Source organism: Salmo trutta, chromosome 1 (genome assembly GCF_901001165.1).
Source record: "Salmo trutta chromosome 1, fSalTru1.1, whole genome shotgun sequence".
NCBI lineage: Eukaryota > Metazoa > Chordata > Actinopteri > Salmoniformes > Salmonidae > Salmo > Salmo trutta.
In genome coordinates, this window is record NC_042957.1 from 9,801,357 (window position 1) to 9,815,813 (window position 14,457).

At 43.9% G+C, this 14,457-nt stretch overlaps 1 protein-coding gene across 1 annotated transcript in view; it reads left to right on the plus strand.

Annotated features, from left to right (window-relative positions):
* The window catches only part of LOC115158076 (thyrotropin receptor-like), a 36,225-nt gene extending 30,247 nt beyond the window's left edge, over positions 1 to 5,978 (plus strand). Inside the window, exons 10-12 of the mRNA XM_029706624.1 lie at positions 1,950 to 2,199; positions 4,364 to 4,945; positions 5,070 to 5,978. Coding sequence (XP_029562484.1) covers positions 1,950 to 2,199; positions 4,364 to 4,945; positions 5,070 to 5,699 — 1,462 coding nt within the window. The 3' untranslated portion in view covers positions 5,700 to 5,978. The remainder of the gene's footprint in view (positions 1 to 1,949; positions 2,200 to 4,363; positions 4,946 to 5,069) is intronic.
* The last annotated feature ends 8,479 nt before the right edge of the window (positions 5,979 to 14,457 follow it).

Consider the following 14,457-nt stretch of genomic DNA (forward strand, 5'->3'; position numbering starts at 1 on the left):
ATTGTAGACTTACCAACCCTGGTACTGTACTGTAGTGTAGTAGTGTGTATTGTAGACTTACCAACCCTGGTACTATACTGTAGTAGTGTGTATTGTAGACTTACCCACCCTGGTAGTGTACTGTAGTGTAGTAGTGTGTATTGTAGACTTACCAACCCTGGTACTGTACTGTAGTAGTGTGTATTGTAGACTTACCAACCCTGGTACTGTAATGTAGTAGTGTGTATTGTAGACTTACCAACCCTGGTACTGTAGTGTAGTAGTGTGTATTGTAGACTTACCAACCCTGGTACTGTAGTGTAGTGTAGTGTAGTAGTGTGTATTGTAGACTTACCAACCCTGGTACTGTAGTGTAGTGTACTGTAGTAGTGTGTATTGTAGACTTACCAACCCTGGTACTGTACTTAGCGTAGTAGTGTGTATTGTAGACTTACCAACCCTGGTACTGTACTGTAGTAGTGTGTATTGTAGACTTACCAACCCTGGTACTGTAGTGTAGTATGTGTATTGTAGACTTACCAACCCTGATACTGTACTGTAGTAGTGTGTATTGTAGGCTTACCAACCCTGGTACTGTACTGTAGTAGTGTGTATTGTAGACTTACCAACCCTGGTACTGTAGTGTAGTAGTGTGTATTGTAGACTTACCCACCCTGGTACTGTACTGTACTGTAGTAGTGTGTATTGTAGACTTGCCACCCTGGTACTGTACTGTAGTAGTGTGTATTGTAGACTTACCACCCTGGTACTATACTGTAGTAGTGTGTATTGTAGACTTACCAACCCTGGTACTGTACTGTAGTAGTGTGTATTGTAGACTTACCAACCCTGGTACTGTACTGTAGTGTAGTAGTGTGTATTGTAGACTTACCAACCCTGGTACTGTACTGTAGTGTAATAGTGTGTATTGTAGTCTTACCAACCCTGGTACTGTACTGTAGTAGTGTGTATTGTAGACTTACCAACCCTGGTACTGTACTGTAGTAGTGTGTATTGTAGACTTACCAACCCTGGTACTGTACTGTAGTGTAGTAGTATGTATTGTAGACTTACCAACCCTGGTACTATACTGTAGTGTAGTAGTGTGTATTGTAGACTTACCAACCCTGGTACTATACTGTAGTGTAGTAGTGTGTATTGTAGACTTACCAACCCTGGTACTATACTGTAGTAGTGTGTATTGTAGACTTACCAACCCTGGTACTGTACTGTAGTGCAGTAGTATGTATTGTAGACTTACCAACCCTGGTACTGTACTGTAGTAGTGTGTATTGTAGGCTTACCAACCCTGGTACTGTACTGTAGTAGTGTGTATTGTAGGCTTACCAACCCTGGTACTGTACTGTAGTAGTGTGTATTGTAGACTTACCAACCCTGGTACTGTACTGTAGTAGTGTGTATTGTAGGCTTACCAACCCTGGTACTGTACTGTATTGTGCATTGAGTAAAGTTACAGTATGATGAATGGCTGTTCAATGGCACAGCTGTACTACTTCAGTGTGGATGTTATTGGCGTGAATTCAACTCTGACGCGTTTACCTACACTTTTTTATTATGCAGCTTTAATTACTGTCAGTCAACACTGTTATTGTAGGAAGGCCAACGTCTGAGCAAGACTAATGACCCTCTCAAAATATTCATACGTTTTTCTTATTTAACTGGGTAAATAATTAATATGATTGCCGGACCCAGGAGTGTATGAAGAGGTATTTTGCATTTATTTGTTTTCACTCAACTTCAACTTACCGACATTCACCATTTTTAATGTTGCAACTTACAATGTCCGTCACATACTCAACTGATTCTTTCACATACAATAATTATTGCTCACAAAAACACATTCATCTATCAATCAAATTTGATCTCAATCAAACTGTATTCAGAAAGCCCTTCGTCAAAGTCACGAATGTCACAAAAGGCTTTTCAGTAACCCGGCCTGGATATTGCAGATACCTGGAGTACATCATCTGTAATCTGACAGCATTCTACGACCAGCAGCAGAAGAGGTCCGTAGGTCCTCTCACAGTCCCATCCCTTCAGGGAGACCCCACTGCAGACACAGCCGACCAGGAGCCCAGTGAGGGGGGCTTCAGAGATACCCAGGGAGACCCCTGGAGAGACTTCCACAGCAGCCTCAACTACCACGCCTACTTCGGTGGGCAGCCGGACGATGACGTGGGCTTCGGGGAGACGCTGAAGGTAAGAGGGGATCACCTGTTTCTATCCCAGCACTGACTGTGGGAAAATCTGGTGGGGGGTGGGCCGGAAACCAGAGGGTATCTGGTGGGGGGTGGGCCGGAAACCAGAGGGTATCTGGTATTGATATCATTAGTATCTTTAATACTTAAAAGTTACATATCACAAACATTTTGACTTGAAATCTTTTGGACATCAGAGCAACCTTGAGGGAATCATATTTGAGTCAGAAAAGGATGTTCATATAATAGGTAAGATATACAAAACCTTGCAGAGAGCATATCCAACTGACAATCTCTCAGAAAAAAATATGAACTATTGGAACCAAGACTTAAAAATAACTTGTTAGCACAAGATGGAGAGACAGTTGGAGCATATCTAACCAAATTACAGTTAAAGAAAATGTACGCTTAATCTAGTATAAACTAATGTTTAGAATGTATTATACAAGAGACAAAATTCACAAATGTCCTAAGTGTAAAACTAGTATGATCCATACTTTCTGGGAATGGTTTAAGGTCTGGAAGTTGTGGGTGGAGCTAGAAAGTTGGATGTCAGAAGTATTACAATACAAACTTACTTTTATTCTGTCCATCTGGACATTTCAAGACATACATATGGGGGTGTAGTGAGATACGTATACTAAAAACTTGGAAAGCAATCAATCTGCCATCATTAACATAATTTAAGGCCAAATGGAAAACAATAATGCAGGCACTAGGGATGGGAATGTGACCAGGCACTAGGGACGGGAATGTGACCAGACACTAGGGATGGGAGTGTGACCAGGCACTAGGGATGGGAATGTGACCAGGCACTAGGGATGGGAGTGTGACCAGGCAGGCACTAGGGATGGGAGTGTGACCAGGCACTAATGTGACCAGGCACTAGGGATGGGAATGTGACCAGGCACTAGGGATGGGAATGTGACCAGGCACTAGGGATGGGAGTGTGACCAGGCAGACACTAGGGATGGGAGTGTGACCAGGCACTAGGGACGGGAATGTGACCAGGCACAAGGGATGGGAGTGTGACCAGGCACTAGGGATGGGAATGTGACCAGGCACTAGGGATGGGAGTGTGACCAGACACTAGGGATGGGAATGTGACCAGGCATTAGGGATGGGAATGTGACCAGGCACTAGGGATGGGAATGTGACCAGGCACTAGGGATGGGAATGTGACCAGGCACTAGGGATGGGAATGTGACCAGGCACTAGGGATGGGAATGTGACCAGGCACTAGGGATGGGAGTGTGACCAGGCACTAGGGATGGGAATGTGACCAGGCACTAGGGATAGGAATGTGACCAGGCACTAGGGATGGGAATGTGACCAGGCACTAGGGATGGGAATGTGACCAGGCACTAGGGATGGGAGTGTGACCAGGCACTAGGGATGGGAATGTGACCAGGCACTAGGGATGGGAGTGTGACCAGGCACTAGGGATGGGAGTGTGACCAGGCACTAGGGATGGGAATGTGACCAGGCACTAGGGATGGGAATGTGACCAGGCACTAGGGATGGGAGTGTGACCAGGCACAAGGGATGGGAATGTGACCAGGCACTAGGGATGGGAGTGTGACCAGGCACTAGGGATGGGAATGTGACCAGGCACTAGGGATGGGAATGTGACCAGGCACTAGGGATGGGAGTGTGACCAGGCACTAGGGATGGGAGTGTGACCAGGCACTAGGGATGGGAATGTGACCAGGCACTAGGGACGGGAATGTGACCAGGCACTAGGGATGGGAGTGTGACCAGGCACTAGGGATGGGAATGTGACCAGGCACTAGGGACGGGAATGTGACCAGGCACTGGGGACGGGAGTGTGAGCATGTAGACACTGGGGACGGGAGTGTGAGCAGGTAGACACTGGGGATGAGAGTGTGAGCAGGTAGACACTGGGGAGGAGAGTGTGAGCATGTAGACACTGGGGAGGAGAGTGTGAGCATGTAGACACTGGGGACGGGAGTGTGAGCATGCGGGTCTGGGCAGATGAGATGTAGCCATTGTGTGCATCTGTAAGTTGTTCGTATGTATAACTTTGTATGTGGAGTGGAAAGGAATGAAAAATCAAATATATATTTTTTAAAGTTTCTTTGATACCATGTCCTGCCGTTGTGCACTTGAGCAAGGCAATTGTCTTGTCTTATCTCATCTTACAGAACCCGCAGGAGGACACCAGCCAGGACTTTGACAATCGCTATGACTACGTGGTCTGTGAGGAGGGCGAGGAGGTGACCTGCGCCCCTGCACCTGACGAGTTCAACCCGTGCGAGGACATCATGGGCTTCAGCTTCCTGCGTGTGTCTGTGTGGTTTGTGTCTCTGCTGGCTGTAGTAGGTAACATGGTGGTGCTACTGGTCCTCCTCACCTCCCACTACAAGCTCTCCGTCTCACGCTTCCTCATGTGTCACCTGGCCTTCGCTGACCTCTGCATGGGGATATATCTCCTCCTCATCGCCTCAGTGGACCTTCACACCCAGGCGGAGTACTACAACCACGCCATCGACTGGCAGACGGGACCGGGCTGCGGGTTGGCGGGGTTCTTCACGGTGTTCGCCAGCGAGCTGTCGGTGTATACGCTGACGGTGATTACGCTAGAGAGGTGGTACGCAATAACGTTCGCCATGAGGCTGGACAGGAAGTTGCGTCTGCCCCACGCCACTGCTGTGATGCTGGCTGGATGGTTGTTCTGCCTCCTCCTAGCGATGCTCCCCCTAGTGGGGGTTAGCAGCTACCAGAAGGTCAGTATTGATTAATTGATTGGTTGATTCAAGGATCCATCCCCCCAAAAATCTTTATTTTCTTTCTTTATGTATTAATTGATTGATGTATTGATTGGTGATTTATTTGATCTTTATCTATCAGGTCAGTATCTGCCTGCCCATGGATACCCAGTCCACCATGGCCCAGGTCTACATTGTCTCAGTCTTGATCCTAAACATCCTGGCATTCCTGGTGATCTGTACCTGTTACATGAAGATCTACTACGCCGTGCACAACCCTTACTACTGCTCAGGGTCTAAAGACACCAACATTGCCAAACGCATGGCCATCCTCATCTTCACTGACTTCCTGTGTATGGCGCCCATCTCGTTTTACGCCATGTCGGCCGTTGTTGACCGGCCGCTTATCACCGTGTCCAACTCTAAGATCCTGCTGGTGCTCTTCTACCCTCTCAACTCTTGTGCCAACCCCTTCCTGTACGCCATCTTCACCAAGACTTTCAGGGGGGATGTCTTTATCCTGCTCAGTAAGGTGGGGCTGTGCCAGCGTCGGGCGCAGCTCTTCAGAGGGCAAGCAGTCAGTTCGAAGGGTAGCAGTAGGGTGTGCCGCCAGGGCCAGGGGGGTAAAAAGAGAGACACTGACAGGAAGAGGACAGGAGGACCAGAGGAGGTACCCATTCACCTGCAGGAGTATTCTGGGTCTGGTCACACCTACATTCAGCCGGCCTCACAACAGCCCAGTCCTGAGGAAAGCCATAGCCTGGAAACGTGAGCCCTAACTCAGCCGGGGATCAGAGAGGACCACGGTGGTCCCAGTGGCGGTTTGGTTGGTTAGGGGAGAGGAGCCACAGTGTTGCAGCCGGAGGTTAGAAGTGAACCGTTGGGATACTTTACAGCAATCTAGTATTTTCTCTGCACTTTTACACGTGTTTGAATGTTTTCATCATTTCGGCTGTGATATTGTTTTTGCAATTAATCTGTTGCGGAATATTATGTGTCAGTGAGATATTCTTGTCAATTGCACCGAAACTTCTTTAGGATATGATATCCTGTTTGGGCACTTCTGTTGTTGTTTATTCTAAAGATTAAGTGGGTGTTGAAACTGTTGCTAAATATCAGTTTCATCAGAAAGCTAAGTTTATTTACACGTTTGATTAAACTTGAGATGAACCAGAGTTGGGTCCAAAAAATAATAATCTCTGGTGGATTATGGTTATCATTGATATATCACATTTATTAAATTGATTATTCATACATACCAGACCAAAAATTATATATATTTTTTGCCAGTAACTGGAACTCTAAAATATCTTCACTACTTACAGAGCTAAAGAAAAAAGAGAACTTTGACATAGGTCTGAAATGTGATATTTTAATTCTCAAACTTCACACCTATGGAAGTAAAAAGTACCAGAGATTCCTGTGAGACTCCTGGATATTGTCCTGGCACTGTATTACAGATCAGCCCCAGTGCGATTTAAAAACGACACCCGACTTCAGACAGGGAAATACTGCATTCCTAAATGCTCCACAATAGCTGTGTACACTGAGTATACAAAACATTAGGAACTGAATATTGAGTTGCATCCCCCACCCCCTTTTGCCTTCAGAACAGCCTGAATTCATCAGGACATGGACTCCACAAGATGTTGAAAGCATTCTACAGGGATGCTGGCCCATGTTGACTCCAATGCTTCACACAGTTGTGTCAAGTTGGCTGGATGTTCTTTGGTTGGTGGACCATTCTTGATACATGGGAAACTGAGTGTAAAAAGCCCAGCAGCGTTGCAGTTCTTGATACACTCAAACCTGTGCGCCTGGCACCTACTATCGTACCCTGTTCAAAGGCACTTAAATCTTTTGTCTTGCCCATTCACCCTCTGAATGGCACACATACACAATCCAGGTCTCAATTGTCTCAAGGCTTAAAAATCATCTACACTGATTTGAAGTGGACTTAACAAGTGACATCAATAAGGGATCATAGCTTTCACCTGGATTCACCTGGTCAGTCTGTCATGGAAAGAGCAGGTGTCCTTAATGTTTTGTACACAGTGTGTGTATACTGTATATAAATTAGAAGTGTAATTAATGTACAAAAACATCAAATTGGGATATATTTGTAGTGTGCCTTCAAAATGTTGATAACAAACCAGTCATCCCCCCCCCCCCCCCCCATGTTGTTGATCCATCTTCAGTTTTCTCCTATCACAGCCATTAAACGCTGTAACTTTTAAAGTCACCATTGGTGAAATCCCTGAGCGGTTTCCTTCCTCTCCGGCAAATGAGTTAGGAAGGAAGCCTGTACCTTTGTAGTGATTGGGTGTATTGATACACCATCCAAAGTGTAATTAATAACTTCAAAATGCTCAAAGAGAGATTCAATGTCTGCTTTTTTTTATTTTTACACATCTATCTATAGTAGCCCTTCTTCACGAGGGATTGGAAAACTTCCCTGGTCTTTGTAATTGAATCTGTGTTTGAAATGCACTGCTCGACTGGGGGACCATACTGATAATTATATGTGTGGGGTACAGAGATGAGGTAGTCATTCAGAAATCATTTAAACGCTATTATTGCACACAGTCCATGCAACTTATTATGTGACTTGTTAAGCAACATTTTACACCTGAACTTATTTAGGCTTGCCATAACAAAAGGGTTGAATACTTATTGATTCAAGACATGTCAGCTTTTCATTTTTAATTAATTTGTAAAAATGCTGAAAAAAAGATTTCCGCTTTTACATTATGGGGTGTTGTGTGTGCGTGTAGGCCAGTGACAAAATATCTCAATTGAATCCATTTTTTTAATTCAGGCTGTAACACAACAAAATGTAAAAAAAGACAAGGGGTGTGAATAACAAATGTATACTTACATATATGTCAACCTTTTGTTGTGTGGTGGTGATATTTTCCCATGCTCAAGACGTAATGTGACTTTCAGAAAATAACAGAGAAGTTAGTAGTAGATAAAAAAAAAAAAGAAATACTGACTATTTTAGATAGGAAAAACATTTGGAAAAATTGAGAAGCTTTCCACCAAACCAAACACTGACGTGTAAAGCAAGCTGTAGCTATAGAGAGAGACTTTAAGGGATTAAGGCACACCTTCTGCTAATGACCGCCCGCTTGCCATCTGTACAGCATTTGAACTGCACTGTGACATTTTCAGAGAAATGCTAGGGAATAAACCTTGCTGGAAAAAGGGATAATTTTGTATTTTTTTTCTTTCTTCGAGGAGGCCAAAGTAATTTGCAACTCTTCAGTTGAGCTAAAAAGAGGTTCTTGGCCTTTTGTTAGATTTTGATGGATTTCCAAATGTTCTGTTTTTTTCTTTCATAGAATGAGAAAAATAATTGATTGATACAATAAGGTTACTAGTCTTTGATACGGACGGACTGTGGTATAATAAAACAAAATACAGCCATCAAACCCATTAGAGGGGTGAGACAGATCTTGAATTCACCAGAGTACATAATGATATAACACAATTACAGTATGTTCTCCCATGGCACAAACTAATCAAATATTCATCAAACAGAAAAAAGACAGTCATGGTCTACTGACAGGGTCAAACAAACTGACTTGTGTTTCATTGAATCAATTTCATTCCATTCTTCTCTCTAGCTCTATCCTGGTCCCTTCCTCTCCTGGTATAAACCTCTCATCTCCCAGCCCTGGTCTGGCTCCTTCCTCTCCTGGTATAAACCTCTCACCTCCCAGTCCTATCCAGGCCTGGCCCCTTCCTCTCCTGGTATAAACCTCTCATCTCCCTGCCCTATCCAGGCCTGGCCCCTTCCTCTCCTGGTATAAACCTCTCATCTCCCAGCCCTATCCAGGCCTGGCCCCTTCCTCTCCTGGTATAAACCTCTCATCTCCCAGCCCTGGCCTGGCCCCTTCCTCTCCTGGTATAAACCTCTCATCTCCCAGCCCTGGTCTGGCCCCTTCCTCTCCTGGTATAAACCTCTCACCTCCCAGTCCTATCCAGGCCTGGCCCCTTCCTCTCCTAGTATAAACCTCTCATCTCCCTGCCCTATCCAGGCCTGGCCCCTTCCTCTCCTGGTATAAACCTCTCATCTCCCAGCCCTGGCCTGGCCCCTTCCTCTCCTGGTATAAACCTCTCATCTCCCAGCCCTGGCCTGGCCCCTTCCTCTCCTGGTATAAACCTCTCATCTCCCAGCCCTGGCCTGGCCCCTTCCTCTCCTGGTATAAACCTCTCACCTCCCAGTCCTATCCAGGCCTGGCCCCTTCCTCTCCTGGTATAAACCTCTCATCTCCCAGCCCTGGCCTGGCCCCTTCCTCTCCTGGTATAAACCTCTCATCTCCCAGCCCTGGCCTGGCCCCTTCCTCTCCTGGTATAAACCTCTCACCTCCCAGTCCTATCCAGGCCTGGCCCCTTCCTCTCCTGGTATAAACCTCTCATCTCCCAGCCGCTCCTCAAATAAGCAGCAGGGCAGGGCTCTTTGGATGGACAACGTGCACCATGCTGCCATATTGGGTTTCTCTACTTAAATACATTAGAGGGAGATGAGAGACAGAGAGATGATGTGAAAGAGCGTGTTGACTTTTCACTTCTTGTACACTCGTCTCTACGGGTCAGTAGGTGTAGTCAGTGAGCTGCTCTTGAATGGTCAAGTAGTAGTCAATGTGCTGCTGTTAAAAGGTCAAGGGCCATCCTCTCATATAACTACTGGAGTGTTACACCATGCTCTGCTAACCTATGCAAAGACAAAATGAAGAGAATGATGAAGTGGACGACAAGATAAAAACACTCCGTCCTCTCTTTCTGATTCATCAAGTGCTTCCAGATTTTCCAGACTGAGCACCTGCCGTCATGCCATGCCAGTGAACCACACACACATTAACATGAGACAAGTCACGTAATGAACTACATCACACGTCCCAAGTCTTTTAATAACAGCCAGTCATTCACGATAATTGGATGGACTGCAATGTCCACCATCAAGCCTGCCGACCTGGGTCAAATACATGTTATATACATTCAAACACATCAACCCAGTTCACTTGGTAGATTATGGTCATCAGACCTGGGATTTGAAACTAACTACCTTTCGGTCACTGACATGCCTCTAACCTCTATCTCACTGCACCTTCTGTTAAAATTGTATAGCCCAAAAGAGACACCACCTGACGTCGGCAGACCCTTCAGTACGTCAGCTCCTACTGTACTCCAGTGCTCACTGAAGACTAGGCTGCTTCCTGCCTATTCCATTGGGAGTATTTAGGGTCCATTATTCCTCTTCCACTCCGAGAGATTAACTAGGACAAGACGCCACCCTCTTGTTTTCCATTTCCAATCAGTGGCAGAATCCACATGACATCTTAGTCATTTAGTAGACACCCTTATCCAGAGTGACCAACAGTCAACTACAGTAGGTAGAACTAGCTCTCTATATTAACTGGGTTCTAGTCCCATTATTACTGTTGGGTTCTAATTCAACTACAGTAGGTAGAACTAGCTCTCTATATTAACTGGGTTCTAGTCCCATTATTACTGTTGGGTTCTAATTCAACTACAGTAGGTAGAACTAGCTCTCTATATTAACTGGGTTCTAGTCCCATTATTACTGTTAGGTTCTAATTCAACTACAGTAGGTAGAACTAGCGCTCTATATTAACTGGGTTCTAGTCCCATTATTACTGTTGGGTTCTAATTCAACTACAGTAGGTAGAACTAGCTCTCTATATTAACTGGGTTCTAGTCCCATTATTACTGTTAGGTTCTAATTCAACTACAGTAGGTAGAACTAGCTCTCTATATTAACTGGGTTCTAGTCCCATTATTACTGTTAGGTTGTAATTCTCAGAGTAAAAACTCTACAGACACTATGAAAGCTTAAACCAAGTTTATTCTTCCCACAGGATCAATACAGCTGCATTAGACTAAAACATTTTCACACAAACACTCGTATTTAACCCTTTCTCCTAGGCTGAGTCTTCTCCTACCCATCTGAACAAACATTGTATCTTTACTGCTAGGCAGGAAACGAAGTAAAACGGCCATAAACTTTTCTTTCTCCTTTAACATGACCTGACCTCGGCCCCCAACACCACTAATCCATGTCTCTCCCCTTATCGACGCCTGCCACATGTGATCGCTTCCCTGCACTCAAAACATTCCAAGCTTAACTGCACACACTATATACCTTCCTCCTATAACCATTAACTTCTGGTGTAGACCCTAAACCCTCCCTCAGTGACATGAATAAGTATATTTCATATTCTCAGAACCCAACACTACCACATTGTCGTGTCTTTGGCTATGCCGGATTAAGTGATATGACATGCTAACTTATAAAATGATTTCTCTGTAATTAATATTACCTGATTAAGCTAATCATGTAAATGTAATTAACTAGAAAGTCGGGGCACCACGGAAGAACGTTTATAGAGCTGTTATCTTCCGAATAAACTCTTAAAATACTTAGTAATATTTTACATCGATAGCAGTCAATATTAACCCTTAACTTATTTTCAGTCTCATAATGAAATTTGTAAATTCTTGGTTATCTTCACGAACCCTGGCTAACAAGTTGAATCAGCAATACAAAATTGGGTTTAATTATTTATTTACTAAATACCTAACTAATCACACAGAATTACAAATACACAGAATACCAATGATGTCATACAGAAAACGTCCTGGTGGACGGAGCCTGTATCATGGCTGGTTACACAAAGGAAAGGGGGTTGGGCTTGAATGAAAGGGCGGGAAGACTTAGGAACCACAAACAGCAGCTATGCTATCGTAAATACATTATCTTATGCATTCTAAATTACCGCCCATTTGGAAAAGGAAAATGCAATAAATATTTACTCTGAGCTGCGCGTCGGTAGATTGGTCGTAGATGCTGGCCGGGTTGGCCAACAGATCTTCCTGTAGTGGAAGAATGTCAATGGTGGTAAATTGGATACGTGGTGGTATCTTCGTCTGGTTGTTAGACTGGATCCGTCGTCCGTCCTTTCCTAGCCCACGTTAGCAGCGGCTAACTCAACGGCTAGGAAGTATCACTTCTGTAGTGAATAAGCTCAAAGTTCATACCAGTTCATACCATAGCTCACGCCGAGGTTGGCTTAGTTCTGTCCTTGATATGGTTTAGTTAACATGTGTGTCGTTCTAACGTAGAGGCTGCAGACCTCCCGTACTGGAACTCCCGGTTATCTTTTCATCAAAGGCTTATATAGTGGAGAGGGGGGAAGGAGGTGTTTCATCGTTTATAACCCCTGTCTCTTCACAGGGTTGGGCCAATGATCGAGCAGGGCACTTTCCTTATGAAAACCCAATTCTCTCATTTGGAAGCTAAAATTACATTTAATCTCCTAACAAACAATTTCAATATCAAACATTTCAATTGCATAACAATTCCATGTGACTCTGATAACTAGAGGGTGTATACTTTCTCAGGTACAGTTTATGTCGTCCTGTCATCAATCATAATGTCCCAGATAACAATGAACTGACCTCCATACTCATTGCGTTATCAAGCATATTTCCAACTGGTTTTATTACCAAAATATGGTTCCTTTTCCCCATTTGTTTGATGTTCCCAGACTCTCTATATTTAACACAGGCTATTCAAGTCCTTCAGTAGGGTCAGAGAGAGAGGGGAAGGGAGAAAGATATTTATGGGGGGGTCATAAACCTTACCCACAGGCCAACGTCATGACAACATGTTGTATCTCATCGTTACCCATATTAAAACACAGGGCCTGTATATCAGCCAGGTTGGAATTAGGGCAACACCCACATAACCCGGCAGACTGATATCAATTATTTAGATTATCCCGTCCAAATGTGGAAAATGGGGATAAAACTAAAGTGATTCTGGGTCATTTTCATCACAGTAGTATAAGGAATGTATCTGATCATATTTTCAGATGTAAAACATTTCAGATCTGAAATCTCAAAACGACCGTGAGAAAGTATGTGAAATGTAGTCGCCTTTCACCTTCATTCTTTTATTTTCTGAAGTAAGAAGATCAGGAATTCTTAAAACTTCTACCCCTGAAATGTCATGATTATACTATCCCAGTAAAGAATGCCATACACAAACCAGTTTTCATATTACTTTAATACATTTTTTAGCAAAGGCAAAAAACTCAATGGGTCTGTTCAATAAAATACTACTTTCTCTAATTAGTTGTATTCAAAGCACAGCCTTCCAAGTTATTGTAATTTACAAAGATCTTTGATTTAAAATTAAAAAACACTATGATTTATAAAACAAACAATTAATTTCCCTCAAACAGTTATTTGAACAGCAGTTGAAACACATGGTACATGAAAACAAAAGTTTCCAGAGACATCCTCTTTTGAAATGCTTATTTTATCATTATATATTTGGATAGCTGCAAGCCAAATTAAAATCCAAAAGGCACGTGTACGAAATGACATCAGGGAATTGGAACACATGGAATTATGAACTACAATAAAATCATTTTGGAATACATGGCCAAAACCACTTGAGCAGGAGCCATTTATTCCAAAACCACTTGAGCAGAAGAGTGGCTCTGGCTTATGTCATATGCTACTGCTTGTCTAAGCCACTCTGTTCTAGAACTAGAAGCCACTCTGTTCTAGACCCAGAACCTACTCTGAAATGTTCCGTTATGCGTTCATCAACAGAATGACTTTTGGGCCATTGTGTCAGACTGCACAGCCATGTGTATATACACTAAACCCAAATAGAATCAAAGACACTAAGAAAAGCTGAAAACAGTTGACTTCTTTCAGAGAAAAAAAATATGCAAAGGGTACTGTTAAAAGAAAAATGTAAAACTGCAGAGAACACACGCCAAGTTGCCTCCCAGTTGAACCTGGCGTGAAGAGGACTTTTATAAATCATTATCATGATTAAAAGTACACGACAGACAGACAGACAGACAACAAGCGCTATACATACACACAGCGCTATACATACACACAGCGCTATACATACCCACAGCGCTATATATACACACAGCGCTATACATACACACAGCGCTATACATACCCACAGCGCTATACATACCCACAGCGCTATACATACCCACAGCGCTATACATACCCACAGCGCTATACATACCCACAGCGCTATACATACACACAGCGCTATACATACACACAGCGCTATACATACCCGCAGCGCTATACATACACGCAGCGCTATACATACCCACAGCGCTATACATACCCACAGCGCTATACATACACACAGCGCTATACATACACACAGCGCTATACATACCCACAGCGCTATACATACACACAGCGCTATACATACCCACAGCGCTATACATACCCACAGCGCTATACATACACACAGCGCTATACATACACACAGCGCTATACATACACACATCAGTCATGACGTGGAGCACAGCGCTATACATACCCACAGCGCTATACATACCCACAGCGCTATACATACCCACAGCGCTATACATACCCACAGCGCTATACATACATCAGTCATGACGTGGAGCACAGCGCTATACATACCCACAGCGCTATACATACCCACAGCG